The sequence below is a fragment of the Eucyclogobius newberryi genome, unplaced genomic scaffold, assembly GCF_026437365.1.
Source record: "Eucyclogobius newberryi isolate DKJ021-1_F unplaced genomic scaffold, fEucNew1.0.hap1 SCAF_6, whole genome shotgun sequence".
Taxonomy (NCBI): Eukaryota; Metazoa; Chordata; class Actinopteri; order Gobiiformes; family Gobiidae; genus Eucyclogobius; species Eucyclogobius newberryi.
The window spans coordinates 8,781,217-8,799,940 of record NW_027316278.1 but is presented as its reverse complement, the minus strand read 5'-3'; the positions used below and the strand labels follow the sequence as shown (position 1 = coordinate 8,799,940).

Below are 18,724 nucleotides of genomic sequence, written 5' to 3'. Positions count from 1 at the left end.
GCTCGTTTCAAGTTCAAGTTTAATGCCACACGGTGAAAAAAGAAATAACATCTCAGGAGAAAAGTTGCACAGTGCATCTTTAACTTTGTGACCGTTTTTGTTTCATTTGAATTGACACACAAATATAACATGTAAATCTAGGCAGTGGTGGAAAGACAAAGAACTGCACTTAAGTCAAACGTTTTGACATATTTTTTTAAATTTTACTTCTCTACATTTGAGAGCAGGAATCTGTACTTTCTACTTCACTACAGGACTAAAAATAAGTACTTTTCTTTACTTTATTGAGGCTTATGGGTTCATTTTAGTACTTTTAGAGTAAAAAAATCGATATTCAGTCGTTTCAAACTAAAATTCGCAACGTTTTCTTCCCAGATCGCAACTTTTGACGCTTTATAATCCAAAATCTGTCTGAAATACTTCTACTTTCTACTCTAAACGTACATTTCTAATCGGGCACTTCAAAACGTTGACTTAAATAGATGTTTTCATGCCTTTTTTCGTCATTTTTTTGTCTCCTCCTACCACTGCTCCCAGACTACTCCGAACGCCACAGACACACTCCAGCTACTGTACTCTACGCACACTTTTGGTCATTACAGTGAGTCCTCTGAGAAAAGTCTTTACCATCAGTGCATTTGACTCCACCCACAGGTCACGCAAGTCCGCTCCTGGGTGGTCCGAGGTCCAAAACCCCGAGCTGCAAGAAGGAGGTCCCCCCTGCTCAGTCCTGGTCCGCCAGCAGCTGCTCCGCCAGGATGTCTGTGGCGGCGGAGGCCTTGACGGAGCCGCCCGCCGACCCGGAGTCCACGAACATGCGCGGGATGTCGCTGCCGAAGTAGATCTTGCTGTTGGAGGCGGTGGCTTTGTACTTCATGAGCTGCAGGTACTCCGGGGTCAGCTTCAACTGCAGAGGGGGGGAAAGAACGTGTTGGGAAAAGATCGTGAGGCGTTAATGCGCACTTAAACTAGAACTGAGTGACTGTGGAGAAAGAGCGCCCCCTGCAGCTTCCTTGTGACATTTTTCTTTCTTTCTTTATTATAATAAGACGGTAAAATCACATAGAAAAACATTTATCATCGGCAAATATTAAAAAAAAACGTGCCAGGGTTTCTCAGGAGAGTCGTCTTCGGGTCGGCAAATGTTGCAAGGCTGGTGTTCTGTTCAGAGACAGCAGGGGGCGATGGCAGACACGTGTATTCATGAGTATTTCACCATCACAAGGGCTTACGAAGATGTTTTATGAGGTGAAAATGTGACTAAGTCCTGCTTTAAGGCTTTCTTACAAACATGATTGTCATCCACAAAATTTGTTCTTAACCGAGTAGTTTTTTTGTTCAAATCCAACAAACACTCAGCAGCACTTGGACGAACATTAATTCAATTGTTTCAGAATATGTTAAGAGTGAAACATACACATACACTTTTATCATGTGGAGTTGGGGTAAGGAAATCCTGCCATTGTCTCATTGATCCAAACACTCATTGTCAAAGCTTTCGGCTCCTGTTTCACTTTTTACTTTCAGTTTTCGTTCGGTGAAAAGAGAAATATGTACAACCCATTCTTTATTGATAATGGTTTAACCCGTTGGATGAAGCATTGTCTTTGCAGAAAAAAAGATTGTGGGACTAGAAACAAACACATCCTTTGTCCCACGTTATTCAGCAGCTCAATAAACCGTAATGTGAGTCTGATGGTCTTTGAATGTCCTCCTCCTCCATGTGCAAGACAAACTGCTCTCAGTGACGTGTGGAGCCTTTTACCTTGTTGGCCTCGGCCGCCCTCTGCGCCGTGTAAAACTCGGCGTCCGCCCTGGCCTTCTGCCGCGCCAGGAACGCGCCGTCTGTGAACGACGGGCGGAACAGAAGAGTTATTAACGACAGGAGACAGACGGCGCTGCAAAAACCACATGTAGAACGCACTGCAAAACATGTGCGGCCCGAGACCTGTAGGTGGCGCCAGCGAGTCTAACAGCGTTGTAAATAGTGAGCTTAATATTAGCGATGTTGAGGTATGATGAAAACAGAGGTCTGATAAGAGACGATTATATAAAGATTTCAGATTGTTCAGATTTCAAATGAACTTAAAGGAGACGTATCATAATCCGATCAAGTTTAAACTTTTGTGCCTTTTTTGATTAAATTCTCGGTCAGTTTCCCTCAGTGTTGGGAAGTAACTGAACACATGTTACTCGGTTGTTTTTAGTGCTGTTCAGAACACAGTTACTTTTCTAAAACCAGAGGAAAACATTAACATTATTGTATTAGATTGCGCAGCTGAGGCTTCGAACGTGACTGAATGAGCGAGAAAAATAGAAAACGCAGCTCTTAAAGTTAAAGTATGCACAGTTTTTCTTTCCCTAAAAGTGATAAATGTTCTCTTATCAGCTTGTGAATAAACGCAGAACAAACCGTGACTCAAAAACTCAACATGAAAGCATTTGGTAGTAGTATTCAAAGTATTCAGAAGCTCTCAAAAGTATCTGTGGTCGTGGTATTGGTCAAGACGCGGTAGAACCTGTGCGTGCGAGAAGTACTTCCAACCTAAACTCACGATGATATTGTACAAATAAACCCACCTTTGCAGGACAAATGTGAGTGAGATGAACCAAACACTGCAACTTTTCAGCTTAAAATAAAGACGTCTTTTAGCAGTGATAAACTGGTCTAACAAACACAAGCGAAGACGCCAGGAAGTCAACATTCAGGGCGAGACTGACGTAAAACCAAACCTACAACATTTTCCATTTGGAGTCTGGCAAAAACCAAATACTACTCTTTACAGTTCCGTTGGTCTAAAAAGTACTGGTGTGGTGTAATTCTTCTGCCATGCACTGGTCTTTAGCTGCCAGAACGAGACCACCACACGGAGTGCAAAAGTTTAAGATTCACCAGCTCGTACGGCTGCAAAACGTTAAGTTCGACACTTCCTGCGACTTTTTCTAGATTTGCGATTTACATTTTTTCAATTCATGATTCAGTTCAAACTCAAATTTGTGAGAAGACTTAAATACGAACCGCTGAACTAAGAATTGCATGTATTTCAGAGCAGCTTTTCCCCATAAAACGACAGGATATTTTGTCCTCAAAGTACATTCTAAATAACTGCAGTATTTGCACTTTGACAATTACAAAAATACAAACAGCTATTTCGATTGAATTATATTTCACCGTGTAGCCCTAGCTAGCTTTAATTATTATCAGTTTGGACTTGTTAAATGAATAAACGTGGCGGTGAGAGCTTTAGTCCGCTTAAAAAGTGAAACCAAAACCAAATGAGACACAGCCGTAGCCGTGACGACGTGAGCTCGGCGTGTCCAAATATAAATCACAAACCTTCAATTTCGGAGATCTTTTTCTCCGTTTCCTTCTCCATCACCTTCTGCCCAAACTTGATCTCCGATACCTGAGCCACTTTCTCCGCCTCTGCAGAGCAACATATAATCAGTGTGGAATGTTTCATGACCTTTCACCAGGATCTTTGTATGGTTTTATTTCATGTTTGTTTTTTTAAAAAGAGTCATAATCTTCTCACCGATGACGGCCTTGATGCGCTCCGTCTCCGCCTCTTTCTCAACGACTTTCTGGGTTTGTTGAGAGATGAGCAGCTTGGTTTTTTCGCTTTCCCTGCAAAGACAGAACGACAAATTAATTAAGTTAAATGCAAGTTGTGTCATATTATTAAGGTGTGATATAGAAACTAATGACAGTAAGTGAAGAATGGACTAATAATGTGAACGGCCAAGCTGCAAATGTGTTCAAAAATCGGTTATTTCTCTTGAACTCGTAGACAACGTGATTTGAAATGCTTTTCAGAACAGGAAAATCACAATACAAACTGATAGAAACAAATAATTATTAGACAATTTAGAAGAGAAGATAAAATGATTTCATGCAACAGTTAAAAAAAAAGTCTAAATAACCAAAATATGATGGATAAATACTTTTAAGTGCTGTATTTGATAATATTGTGCAGTCAAAAATGTTTTCTTGAGATTAAAAAAAAAATGGAAAAGGTTTGTAGCAAAGCAAAAGCAAAAGTGGCAGGAAAATTGGATGCAAAACTGGAAATTCTCGAGCGAAACATTTGAATGAGCTCGTCCAGCCAGAGACCGGACCAGAGTTCTGACCCAAACGTGGGCCGAGGACAAGAGAGGGACAAGAGAGGGACAAGAGAGGGACAAGAGAGGGACAAGAGAGGGAAAAGAGAGGGAAAAGAGAGGGAAAAGAGCGCGGGGAAATCTGAATTCTGTTCTTCCATCTCCTCTCGGCTCTAAACATCAGCCTAAAACACAGGCACGCACTTCAGAATCTGATTTATGTCTTTTATTTCCAATCACTGGAGGTGCTAGAACACACTTCCACTTCAACCACATGTTGCAGCCTCTCCACGTTAGATAGTCATGAAAAACAGCACAAAAAACTGAAAATGAAAAGGGTTGAGACTTCAAGAAGACAGAGGTTCTGGGCGAGTCACTGACAACTTGCCACAACAAACTTTAGGGGCCATTTCCATCTGCTCTTCGTCGTCCACAAGCACTCAAAGCTCTAAAATATAACACAAGGACAGTTGGAAATGAGGCTCTTTAAACCATCTGCAAGTAGGCTAACGTTTATTAGCATTGCCACACAATAATAGAAGAAATACATAAATAAACTCTGGAGTGATCTGTGTAAGTCCACTGGTCCCTCCTGACCACAGTAAGACATTTCTGGACAAACTGGGTCTTTGGGAATGTCACAGAAGAGAAAGAATGGTTTGTTTTGAGATGTGTTTGTTGCACTCAAATTGAATCTTAGAAGTCAAAAGTCAACAGTTTCCTCCGCGCACGGCCATATATGGACAAATGGGCCAACGAGGAGAAAGTAGACACTTTTTTTTTTTTTAACTTGAGCCAGAATGACTCTTGGATGAGAGTCGAAATGCTTTGTTTTTTCTAAAATTGAGTCTAGATGATACAACTGACACTTTCTCTACAATGGAACACTGGAAGAATGAGGGATAAAACCGACTTGAGCCAGAAACATAGTTACAGGTGTCAGGATGGTAAAAATGGCACAATTTTTGGTTTATGCTCAGAAAATGACTGATGTGTACTCACTTCTCCTGGTTTATTGTACTTTTGTGTCGTGGCTTTGGAAATGTCAAGGAAAACGGATTTTCAGACTTAATTTGAAAAGGGACAAATTTGATGAACTTAATAAATGGGACTTAATTTACGTTTTGTCGTATTGTGCCATTTTTTTTACTGCTCTCTCGTTTTTTCTATTTAAATTTCAAAAGGAAATAAAGAAAACATGTCAAGTTATTTTTAACATCGTTTGAGCTAAAGGCGTGGTCTGGATTACTGAATCGGAATCGCTTTTGTGCTGGTTTTAGATCTGATTTAATCCATTTTCGTCTGTAAAATTCTTTGATGAATCTAGTTACTTTTTAATCCCTAAACAACCTACTGCAAAGTCTGGTTTACGTCTGGTCCAAGTTGGCCTCAGAACCTTCCTCATCATGTTGGCGACGGTGCTACAAAGTCATTACAGAGTGTTTTCCGCACGCCATCGGCTTTTACTGTGACTAATGGAGGTAATATTTATTATGGGATGCTTCCAGCTTACCCAAGTGCAAAGAGTTATTGCTAAATACATTTACAGTAAGCTTGATATTACAGCAGAAAACACAAACCCCACTCATTTTTGGTTAAACTGATGTAGCGATGATTCAATTACAGGCGTTCTAAAGCAAGAGTAACAAGAAAGTACTTCCGTTTTTTTCGTCAGCTTTTACTGCATTAATTGTGTTTTAACATCTCTTGTGTTGTGATCTGATGCTAACACGTGCTAGCTTTGTATGTCAGCTCAACAAATAAAGTTATCGTCACTGGAAATACAGTGGATTATCAAAAGATTCAGTCAGCGAGTTGGAGAGAAACGATTATTTTTGATTTTTCTGTTTTTTGCCATTTTGTTTTCACCCGAGTCGGCGTTCTCTCTTGTCCAATCGTCTCCGAGTGTTCCGGGTGCCAAAAGCAAGACACTCTGGAGTGTTTGAATAAAAATAATACTGCGACGGTGAGGTCCTTTACAATCTTTGGCTGCTTTCTTCTTCTGCTCTTAATGCCAAGAGTCGGCAACAATTGGGGTCGAGTTTGAGCTCATTTCACAAGCCCAGGTCCAGAACTTCACTGCGTTTCTGCCACTTTTATACAATAATTATTCATATATATTATTACATTATAACACAACTAATGAGTATAATAATAGGTCTAGTTCTTTTTCACAATTGACCAATTAACTGTATTTTGTATCAAATAGTCGAATGATGGTTCTAAAATCAATTGTAATTCACAAGTTGATTTGAGGTAGAATACATATAAATACATGAGATGTTTGTGCTGATCAGAACGTCACACACTGGACTTTCCGCTGCCCGAGACAATGCAGCGATGTGATTGGCTGATGGGCGTTACATGCAGAAACCTTTACGTTCCCTCTCGTTTAAGTGTTGCAAAGAGAACTCTGTCATCAGTCTTATTCTTAATGATCAAACAGACATCGGACTGATTGTTCTCTGGAAACGAGGGCTGTTCGCTCTGAAGTTGCGTTTGGGTCCAGATCCAGACCAGAGTCGGCCCATCAGTGACCCGGGTATTATGGCGCTCCACATAATGCTTGCTCATGTAAACTGTGGCTTTGTTACATTAGTCAGTCTTGTCAAATGATGTTTCCTCTTTGAAATAAGACAAAACCGTGAGAGTAAATTGCCTATAATGAGCCTCTTTTAAAGCCACATTGAGCTACATGAGCTCAATTGAAGCCGAGGGAATGAACAGATTAGCACGCTGAATGACACTTTCATCTGATTATGAAACACTGAGCCCTCCCAGACAGAAGAATGTGTGGAAATTCCCAAGATCATTACAGTGAAATGAATCCTGACAGTGAAACACATTTAAAGACTTCCAACTTTGACCGCGATTTTTATTTTATGCCCTCCTAACCCTCGACTCAACAGGATTTATAAAACAAGCGTGGGTGAAGCTGAATGTAATGCCAGGTAAAGTGTCTGATGAGGGAACAATGTTAGAACACGGTTAAAAGCTCAAAAACCACACAAATAATAGTTGTTTAGTACATCCACACGGTCTTATCCTAGTTCAAAACCATTCTAAAACTATTCAGGAAACGTCAAAATCATTTCTATTTATATACTTTTTTTTTGCAGTTCTGATACTTGTTAAAGTGTCTTGTTTCTGTACTAGTTTAATATCGATTAGTATCAGGGGATTAATACTTTTGACTGGCCTCGTGAGAAGCAGCAGACGGAGGGCAAAAGGATAACAACAGCGTGACTAACGAAATAAAAACTGATAGCAAAACTTTTTACAAATTTCCCATCCAAAGTATCAAATATTACTCTATTTCCTCTGTATGAAAGTAAATATCCCCCTGTACAAAGGTTGTCAAAAAAAAAAAAGTATTTCTACTGAAAAAAGTTGCAGGAACAAGGTAAACTTTACAAATAGTTTTAGATATATAAAATCACGTTATTAGAGAAAATATTCAGAGTCGAGCCTTTTCCTCATTACAAAAGAAAAACTAAAATTAAGGAAAAAGACTAGAATCTCACAACAACAAAACAAGAAAGTTGAATGAACTTTGGGACAGTGGATTTAAAAGATTCTTTGAAGGTCGAGAGTGAACTTACATGAGCTCGTAGTTCCTCCGGATGCTTTCTGGGATGTTTGGCTTGGTGACACGGACCGCCTGTGCAGAGGGGCAACACCAAAACAACACATCTTTCAGACCAATCAAAAAGTAGCTCCTCGTGTCATTTGTCCCGAACGTGCAGGAAAAGAACCATAAATACTCATATGTGAACGTGCAATTACATGTGATGAAAGTGACGATTCTTAAACTATAAATCCGGCTTCCTAGTCCTCGTCATCCTAGTTCTCGTCATCATCATGTTCTCATCATGTTCTCGTCATCATCATGTTCTCGTCATCATCATGTTCTCGTCATGTTCTCATCATCATGTTCTCGTCATCATCATGTTCTCGTCATGTTCTCATCATCATGTTCTCGTCATGTTCTCATCATCATGTTCTCGTCATCATCATGTTCTCGTCATGTTCTCATCATCATGTTCTCGTCATCATCATGTTCTCGTCATGTTCTCGTCATCATCATGTTCTCGTCATCATCATGTTCTCGTCATCCTAGTCCTCGTCATCCTAGTTCTCGTCATCCTAGTTCTCGTCATCATCATGTTCTCATCATGTTCTCGTCATCATCATGTTCTCGTCATCATCATGTTCTCGTCATCATCATGTTCTCGTCATGTTCTCATCATCATGTTCTCGTCATCATCATGTTCTCGTCATGTTCTCGTCATCATCATGTTCTCGTCATCATCATGTTCTCGTCATCATCATGTTCTCGTCATCATCATGTTCTCGTCATCCTAGTTCTCGTCATCCTAGTTCTCGTCATCATCATGTTCTCATCATGTTCTCATCATCATGTTCTCGTCATCCTAGTTCTAGTCATCCTAGTTCTCGTCATCCTAGTTCTCGTCATCCTAGTTCTCGTCATCATCATGTCATCATCATGTCATCATCATGTTCTCATCATCCTAGTTCTAGTCATCCTAGTTCTCGTCATCCTAGTTCTCGTCATCCTAGTTCTCGTCATCCTAGTCCTCGTCATCCTAGTCCTCGTCATCCTAGTCCTCGTCATCCTAGTCCTCGTCATCCTAGTCCTCGTCATCCTAGTCCTCATCATCCTGGTTATTATTCTAACATTTACAGGATAAAGGGGGGATGGGTGCAGTTGTGTGGGGGGGGGGGGGGGGGGGGGGGGGGGGTGAGGTGAGGAGGCCTGAGGAAAAGTCTTCTTGGCGACTTCGTCATATTTGTGTTGGTGCATCAGAAGTTGTCAAATTCCGTAAAGAAAACAAACAAAAGAAGATTAAATCCGGGAAACGGTTTCAAACACAAACCGTCTCCAAGAAAATGCATTTGAAAAGGACGTTTTAAGGAGATGATCAGGGCCAAAAAGTACCAGAACGACGCCACTGCTGCTCTTTAGCTCGTGACATTTGAATACACCCGATGTTTATAAAGTACAATATTCGACTCTGATCTATAAGTCTGGCGTCGTCATGGAGACTCACTCAAATATGACTAAGAAGACTTTTCCTCAGGCCTCCTCTTTTCTCAGACCCCTCTAAAGCCCCCCCCACAACTTCACCCATCTCCCCTTTAATCCCTTTCACAGATTAAACTACTCACGGCTCTAGTTAAAACGATCTAAATATGGAGGTTAGTTTATCGCCCAATCCCTATGTACGATAATAAAACAGCTTAGTCCCATTGATAAGCTCCGCCTCTGTCTGCATCTAATAATAAAGCATTTTATGAATCGTAAACGTGGAAGAAAGACCCGAGTGCGTCGCACGTGCGAGCTGCGTTAGGGTGGTCCACTTTGTGTGAAATCTGCTCTAAAGCTGTGGACGTGAACACAGGACGTGAACACAGAGTTTGTGAGAGCTGGAAAGAGGTTAGAGCTCTGGCTCACAGTTTGAGCCTCCTCCTTTAACTGTGGGGGAATCAGGCGCCAGCTTTAAGCATCTGATTGAAATTTAATTAAAAACATTGAACATTGGGCTCAAATGACAAAAAATAAACATTGGCATAGATCTGATCATTCCCAGAAATGGACTGACGAAGGACTTTGGGTCAGCGTTTGATTGTCCCCCCAGAGGAAATGACATATGAGAGTGAGAGTGAGAGAGTGAGAGAGTGAGAGAGTGAGAGAGTGAGAGAGTGAGAGAGAGAGAGAGAGAGTATTGTATTCCCCTTTAAAACAGCAGAATAATGAGCTGATCAAAGCATCTTATCATCATGTAAAGTGGTACCTGGATGAGGAGTAAAGTGGTACCTGGATGAGGAGTAAAGTGGTACCTGGATGAGGAGTAAAGTGGTACAAAGTGGTACCTGGATGAGGAGTAAAGTGGTACAAAGTGGTACCTGGATGAGGAGTAAAGTGGTACAAAGTGGTACCTGGATGAGGAGTAAAGTGGTACAAAGTGGTACCTGGATGAGGAGTAAAGTGGTACCTGGATGAGGAGTAAAGTGGTACCTGGATGAGGAGTAAAGTGGTACAAAGTGGTACCTGGATGAGGAGTAAAGTGGTACAAAGTGGTACCTGGATGAGGAGTAAAGTGGTACCTGGATGAGGAGTAAAGTGGTACAAAGTGGTACCTGGATGAGGAGTAAAGTGGTACCTGGATGAGGAGTAAAGTGGTACAAAGTGGTACCTGGATGAGGAGTAAAGTGGTACCTGGATGAGGAGTAAAGTGGTACAAAGTGGTACCTGGATGAGGAGTAAAGTGGTACAAAGTGGTACCTGGATGAGGAGTAAAGTGGTACCTGGATGAGGAGTAAAGTGGTACCTGGATGAGGAGTAAAGTGGTACCTGGATGAGGAGTAAAGTGGTACCTGGATGAGGAGTAAAGTGGTACCTGAATGAGGAGTAATGAGGAGTAAAGTGGTACCTGGATGAGGAGTCCGGGGGCCATGTTGGTCAGATCCTCCTGTAACGTTCGCTTCAGGTTCTCATCGATTTGATCTGGGGGAAAAAACAAAACCAAAATCACAAACTTGTCCGAGTTCTAAAGTAACAGCAGGAAACATTACAATATTCTAAAGCGGCAGCAGCTAAAACGAGAAGTCAGAATTCTATGTTAGCATTTGTCTTCTAGGCGTTTCGATCTGATAAACTATGAGGACAATCGCTTGACAACACCAGTTACAGGTAAGATCTGTGGAAAGGCAAGCGCGCTCACGGTAAAAATGCGTGATTTCTTCAGCAACAAAAACGCCTGTGGTTACTGTGTTTCCAGATTATAAGACTTTTTTTCATATTTTGGCTTGTACTCCGGAGCAACTAATATGTGATATTCGTTATTTTCACACTAGCAACCGCATTTTACATGTTGATTACCGTATTTTCTGGACTATAAGTCGCACCTTTTTTCAAAGTTTTGGCCGGGGTGCGATTTATACTTATATACTTATACTCCAGAGCGACTTATACGTGATATTTGTTATTTTCACACTAGCAACCGCATTTCACACGTTGATTACCGTATTTTTCTGGACTATAAGTTGCACCTTTTTTCATAGTTATGGCCGGGTACGACTTATACTTATATTTATACTTATACTCCAGAGCGACTTATATGTGATATTATTTGTTATTTTCACACTTGTAACCTCATTTCATACTCCAGTGCGACTTATACATGTTTTTTTTCTCTATTATGCATTTTTTGGCTGGTGCAACTTATTGTCCGGAAAATACGGTATGTAAACAATACAATAAAAGATGGCACATTTGTGAACCCAATACATAACACTTAAAAAAGCTTAAAAATAAGGTTCAAGACTGGAAGAAAAAAGACGGCGAAGTTACACAACCCTGTTCCCCAATCTCAAATTATGATATCAAATCCTGGACCGTTTCTCATTTTCTCATTTGAAACAGAAAATGAAAACCACATTTCGGAGTTGAAAGTTACCAAACAACAACTGCAGCAGACGGTTTCAAGTTTTTATGGAGGAGAAGTAAAAACTGGACCTGGAACGAGAGTCCACTGGGGAGAATATAAAAAGTGTTTCTTTCTGAACATTTGGCAGTTGTTTATTTGGCTGTTGCGGGCCCTTCCAGCACCGAAGAGCTCCGTAAGTGTTGCTAATTTGACGCCGAGGATCTTTGAAATGTTGGAGCGTATGTACATTTTCCTTGATATTCGCCTTAAAGAACCTGCGTAAATTGCGATTCATAAAAATTAATTGGACAAAATCGGTGCAGTGCGGAGGGCCCGTGTACGTTCTTTTTGGCAGAAGGGGCCAGTTTGCACATATGGGATTTTAAAGGCCCCGCAGTTTATTTGTTCAGTCCATTTATCGTTACCTAGAAGCTGGATAATGTATACAAACTCCCAGGCAATGTTATTAGAGAGAATAAGTGTCATTTGTCTTTAGCAATGTGTAAATCTCAATCTACGTCTTGTTAAATGAACATAATACACGCACAATAAATGGGTGAGAAAAAAATATGACGACGGTAACAAAGAAACATGACACCAAATGACAAACGAGTTAAGTGAAGGAGCAAAGTCTGAAAAGGGAGTGGGAGGAAGTGAAGTATTTATTCAGCCTCACCTCTTTTCTACAATGCAATAAAACACAATTCATTCAAACCCTTCGACTTCTTACACATACGAGTAATATCAAGCTTCACTAAAGTCTTACATCCTTGTGAATTTATATCTAAACTGATTTTTTTTATACTGAGACACAAAAGCACGAGCCACTTTAAAATGATAAATACCTCTTACATTGTGTTTTCCTTCCCTTTCGAAAAATGTGTGTTATATATTTCTTGGCAGTTGTTATTTCTTGCTTTATGCATTACGTGTAGTGTCTGAAAATTAATCAAATCGTAGAGTTTTGGAATTTTAGAATATGGTATATAAAGAATGAGTCTGTGTGTTCGTGGAAATTGTGTACTGGTATTATTCTTATTGCTCTTTTTTGTAAGACTAATGGTTCTATCACTGTTTTGTAGTTATTACGCTTTAGCCTCACAACTAGAAGGTGACACTTGCTAAAATGTAAAAATTAGAAGTCACTGATTTTAAGATACACAATGCTCTACCTACAATGACGCCAATTTAAAAGAACAACAAAGACAACATTTTAAAGCTATCAATTGAATATAAGATGTTAGCGCTGAGAATGTCGCTATTTTAAGATAAGATATTCTAAGATAAGATATTCCTTTACATTAGGATTTTCTGTTCTCTCTCTCTCGCGATACCACTTAAAATGTTAAAAACAGAACCTGTTTAACTGTTAGCAGCGTCCAAACTCTGTTCTCATTAGAATTCTTCACTGAGTTGATCAGTGCGTTTCACTACTTTCAGTTTTCAGCGTCACGGCGCAGCTATCAACAACTAGCATGCTAACAGATCACTAGCATGCTAACAGCGCACTAGCTCTGGAATAAAGATGCTTCATATTATTTTAAATTTTTTTGACCTAAAAAACTCCTTTTATGTTTTTTTTTACACACTACACAGGAAAAACAGCGTCAGCCTTTTTTTTTACTGGTTTCCTTCCAGCTGACGTAACACTGGGCAGCGATACCAGGGAAATCGCTGCATAACTCGCTATGACAAAGCCAATGTGCGTTTTAAAAAGCAGCTGTACTTTTGTGCAATGTCATTTGTTGTTGTATAAATGTCCACACCGCAGCGGACAGTTAAGATCGAGACTGTTCTGGTATTTGAGCAGTTTTTATGCAGATTTCCTTTAGAGTTTACATTTGTTTGCATTACATTAGCGACTAGATCCAAAATGGTTGCCAGTGGCACAGGTCTGTGTCTGGCATTAACCGTGATATCTCTGTCCCATTGTTTTTTAAAGCTGCTGTATTTTCTGGACTATAAGTCGCACTTTTTTCATAGTTTTGGCTGGGGTGCGATTTATACTTATATACTTAAACTCCGGAGCGACTTATGTGATATTACTTGTTATTTTCACACTTGTAACCGCATTTCACACTCCAGTGCGACTTGTATGTTTTTTTCTCCTCTATTATGCATCTTTTTGCTGGTGCGACTTATACGCCGGAAAATACGGTATACATAAAATAACCAACCACATTTAAATCATATTTCTTGTAATTGGAATAAATAAATACTATGTAGCTACTCTTTTTTTCTTTCTTTTTTTAAGCTATATTGTCTGTCCCACACAACTTTCCCTTTCCAAATGCGCCTGAAAGTCAGTTGACGGTGATGAATGCGAGCGCTTTCCACGAATCCATTTTCCCTTCGACGGGATTGGCCAAACGTTGAACTTCGACCCGCATATCTTCTGCACGGTGATTGATTACAGCGTCGCAGTCTCGTACCATTTGCCCCGTCGTAATTGCATAATGTTATTTTAGAGCTTTCGTCTTGCAGTAACAGATGCCGCGGAGTGAGACGCCGTGTGGAGTTGTGAGGCCTTTCTTCATTAGACTGTAGTGACTCAGACAGGAAGTGTTCTGCTCTGTTCAAAGACTCCAGACCCCGTTAAAAACACAAGCACCTGATTACGAGGCGGACCAGTACCTCCCCGAGCATTTGATCAAACGTCAGATAATGCCCAGATGCTTCGGAGCTCGCGCACGAACGTTAGTCCCTTACCACGGCGAAACATGCAAATACAAACCGCGTCAATGCTATAATTTTCATTTAAAATCGTGAAACATGTACATTTTCAGTGCAATATAAGTTTTAATCGCTAATAAACCCGCGCAAACGCATCAAAGCTGACCGACTTCATTGTCATCTATAATTTGGTAGCTGATCAGGTTAAATCTTTTCTTCTATTGCTTTTTATCTTGTAAATATCAATCATTGTATGACACTGCCCTCTGCTGGTCAGTTGACTTGTTTTGAATAGAATCTGTGGAAAAATTACTACCGTCTTTTCCGGACTATAAGTCGCACCTTTTTTCATAGTTTTGGCCGGGGTGCGACTTGTACTTATATTTATACTTATATACTTATACTCCGGAGCGACTTAACTGTGAAATTATTTATCATTTTCACACTTGCAACCGCATTTCATACTCCAGTGCGACTTAAATATGTTTCTTTCTTCTCTATTATGCATTTTTTGGCTGGTGCGACTTATACTCCGGAAAAAAGGGTAATAATCATGACAAGCGTTGCGTCAGAAGGCTTTGTTATTAGTTCATTCAAACAACTTTCGATTTCAATGAACCCCCAGATACACATCTAGCTCCATCTGCTGGCATTTTTCATAACTAAATACATAAGGAAACACATGTTCAAAGGCATAAAAAAACATATAAATGCATAATATAGGCCCTTTAAAACATTTGAAATCAAACGTTTAGTGATAAGTCCATGTGTTAGCTTAACAAGTACCAACTGCTAGACCACCGATTACATATGATGCTAAACTATTGTTCGTTTGAAATCAAGTTTATCTACAGTATATTCAGACAGACGGACACAAACATTTACATAAACTGCTGGTATGTGGCAACTTGTTTCGGCGAAGCCCGCAGTAACTATTTACAACCTTGTCAAACTAAACGACATAATCTGGAGCTGTGGTTTGGCATAAAGCAATTAGCCTGATTCACTCGGGGAGGAAAATGTGGCGCTGAACGGCTGCGGACCGTGAAGTGGTTTCTGTAAAATGTTTATAGACAAGTTCTACATGTCGGTTGTTTTGAAGCTTTCCGCAGCCTGCTGTTTATGGCAGTTTATGGCATTACTCAAACAACAAAGATGCAGAGTAAATCAGATTACAAGATTCACAGTACGGTATGTTCAAAAAAGTGAATTCCTTTATCACAAGAAGCAAAATCAAAACCATGTATTATTCTTTATGATTTATTTATTGTGTATTATTTACTATTTAATTCATGATTGTTATGTATTATCTATTTATTATGTATTACTTATTATTATTATTATTAAATTAAATTATAGTTATATTAAATTATATTACTATTATTATTAATACATTCAATTATATATAAATTATAATTATATTAAATTATATTATTAAATCCAACTTTCTCATTTAAATGTAACTTCTTGCCACCTGTATTTCTCAAACAAGATGCCATTGCTTTGCTTGGAATGTTCCACAGAATGGCATTAAACGTATCGATCATTGTGACACCACCAACCCGAATTACAGGTCAGATCTGTGGTAAGGTATGTTTTCAAAGTATTTCTAATGGTAATAAAACATGTGTACTTGAGTAAATGTCAGATATACCATGTTAATGCCACACTGCACATCTAAAAGAGTGGGCTTCAGATTCTTCAAAAACAGTCAATTAAAATCAAATGAACAAACATCCTTAAACCCCTCGTTTAAGATAAGATAAGATAAGATAAGATATTCCTTTATTGTCCCACATGGGGAAATTTCATTGGTGCAACGCAGGTAGATACAGAGGTAGATACAGAAGAACAGATCACTTATAGGAAGTCTGAAAAACACTTTCAGTAGAAGATCTCCTATAAATAAATAAAAACTCCCATAGACAAATAAATAAATACCATTGCATGTGATCACGACAGTAATTGCACATGAATATGTGTCACGACAGCACATAGACTGCACATGAATTTCACAGTAATTGCACATGAATTCCAACAGCAATTGCACATATGACAGAATTGCACATCAGTATTAGGTTAAGTCAGTATTGCGACGGGATAACGTGACGATCTCCGGGTAAGACGACTGTTCTCCACAGTTTCATGAGTTCCTCCTCTGTGGAAACGCGGTACGGCGCCGGCCGGGGGGCGGGGCCGGAGCCGGGGGCGGGGCCGGAGCCGGGGGACTCAGAGCCAAGACACATCGCAACGACACGACGAAAACACTCAATCCAGCCGAATAAAGTCAAAACAAGTTAATTTAAAGCGATTCCAGTGCGTGTCCGGATCGTTCGTCAAGTTCCGACGACACGCCGTACTTTAGCGCGGCCGGAGGGCGCGGGGGGGGGGGGGGCTGGTGGGCTCGCTCGGAGCTAGCTCACGTCACAACAACACAACGAACGCAACGAAAAACGCTCAAATCCAGCCGAAAAAAGTCAAAAACAGTTGAATTAAAAAACTATTTCAGCGCGTGTCCCTATCGTACAGTAAAATAGAAAAAATATACTAACTATATTTACAAAATATAGGAGATAAAGCACAATAAGTGTGAGAAAGAAGAGAGAGCGTTTACACCGGGCTGCCAGCTGTACCAGCGCCTTATGACGTTTGTGAGCGCTCTGAGCAGGATTAAGAGTAGAATGATCGTGTGGTGGTCTCACCGAACAGGCCGATGTAGACCTCCTGCAGAGAGTGAACGCTGCAGAACTGGTTCAGCTCGTGGTGCACTTTGTTGAAGATCAGAGCTTTGTCGTAGTCGGCCGTGAAGTTTCTCACAATGTCGAAAACTGAAGAGACGCGAGGAAAATAAGATTAGACAAGTTATTTCACCGTTTCAACTCTTTTTATATGAATTGCTTCAGCTCAAACAGATCTTCAGAAGCTTTCCTCTTGTACATTTGCATAACACAGTGGAGTAGGTTTATCCATAGACATAAATGTGTTTTTATCTTGTGCAATGACTAGTAATAATAAACTATAAATCTATTGATAATATATTTATTTACATTAAATTACTGAAGTTTTTTTTTTTAAATAATACTGTATATGGTGAATGGGAATAAAGCTCAAAAACACTAGCTCCAAGACATGAAGTTTAAAATTATGAAAATACAATGATGCTGTGATGTTCAAGGGTGAATAACTTATATTAATAACTTGCAAAATGTTTCAGCCAACTGTGCAATTAGAAATCAAAGGCCGGCAGAGAGTTGAAATATTGTGCAGGTCAAAGTGACAAATGACATCCGCCTGAACACGGACTGAGATCTGAGTGCTGCTTTTGACATGACCTGTGGGGTTCTCCAAGGGTCAGTCCTGGGACCCCTTCTGTTCAACCTCTACATGCTGCCGTTAGGTCAGTTAATACGCAGTGAAAATGTGTCCTATGACAATTATGCAGACGACACTCAGATCTATGTTTCACTGTCGGCAGGTGAATATGGACCAGTGGATTCACTCTGTCACTGCATTCAACAGATCAGTGTGTGGAGCAAAACAACTTTCTCCAGCTGAACTCAGACAAGACTCAAATCATGATCTTTGTCCCACAGAAACAAAGAGAAAGTGTTAGCATCACCTCCAGAGTCTAGAAGCACTTTGAATTGCCTCGTCTGCTCTACAAATAAACTTGCCTTGCCATGTTGTTTTGAAGATATCCCAAATTTGAGTTTAGTTTATAATAATAAAAGCCTAACCATTGGTCTGAAAATGAACCTTCAACCAATATGTTTGCAGACATTATCTAACACATTTCTGTTGGATTGACATCATATCGTGTGAATATCTTTTCAGGACACTAGGTTCTCAGTCAGTATCGTCCAGACGCTCGTCCTTCTGAAAACAATTGGTGGTTTTGCTGTAGGAGGAATACAAATGCATTTGCCTCGGCTCGGGCCTCTCCGGCAGGATTTATGGCTGCACTGTAAACGCACGGGCCGTTACGCTGAGACAAAGAACCCTAAAGAAAACAATAAGCTGTTTCTGAGTGGCTTTAGGGAGAGACATTACCTGCTGATGGAATGAGGTAGTTGACCACTTCTATACGATCAAAGTAAATCATCACTCCACCGCTGAAGCACAACAGAGACATTTAGAGAAGATAAAGCAGGATTATTTATAGTTCTGTCAGATACTTCCAGGAACTCTGCTGTAACGTTGCCAAACCGCTGCTGCTGGGAGTAAAAACACTCGTATATTTGGGATTAGCGGTTTGTGCAACGCCAAACATGACTATAAACAGTATCTCGTGACATGTTGTGATAAGAAAACCCTCCCGAGCACAAGTGTTAGTTCTGTTGAGTTTGCAGTGGATCTGATGTGGGCGTGTCATTTGGAGACAAAACGTTCAAAACTAAAATTAAGATGACAAACAATGAGCTCATTGTTTCGTTTCTGTTTGTTTCACCAACTTTGGTCAATGGACAGTTTTCTAGTCATATGTATTGAATTCACAATTA

General features: G+C 40.0%; 1 protein-coding gene across 1 annotated transcript in view; it reads right to left on the bottom strand.

Moving 5' to 3' along the window:
• Positions 1-560: 560 nt before the first annotated feature.
• The window catches only part of erlin2 (ER lipid raft associated 2), a 28,199-nt gene continuing 10,035 nt past the window's right edge, over positions 561-18,724 (bottom strand). Inside the window, exons 5-12 of the mRNA XM_072432416.1 lie at positions 18,276-18,337; positions 16,928-17,053; positions 10,557-10,630; positions 7,704-7,762; positions 3,537-3,628; positions 3,338-3,427; positions 1,766-1,845; positions 561-907 (exon numbers count right to left, since the gene is read on the bottom strand). Of these exons, the coding sequence (XP_072288517.1) occupies positions 725-907; positions 1,766-1,845; positions 3,338-3,427; positions 3,537-3,628; positions 7,704-7,762; positions 10,557-10,630; positions 16,928-17,053; positions 18,276-18,337 (766 nt within the window). The 3' untranslated portion in view covers positions 561-724. The remainder of the gene's footprint in view (positions 908-1,765; positions 1,846-3,337; positions 3,428-3,536; positions 3,629-7,703; positions 7,763-10,556; positions 10,631-16,927; positions 17,054-18,275; positions 18,338-18,724) is intronic.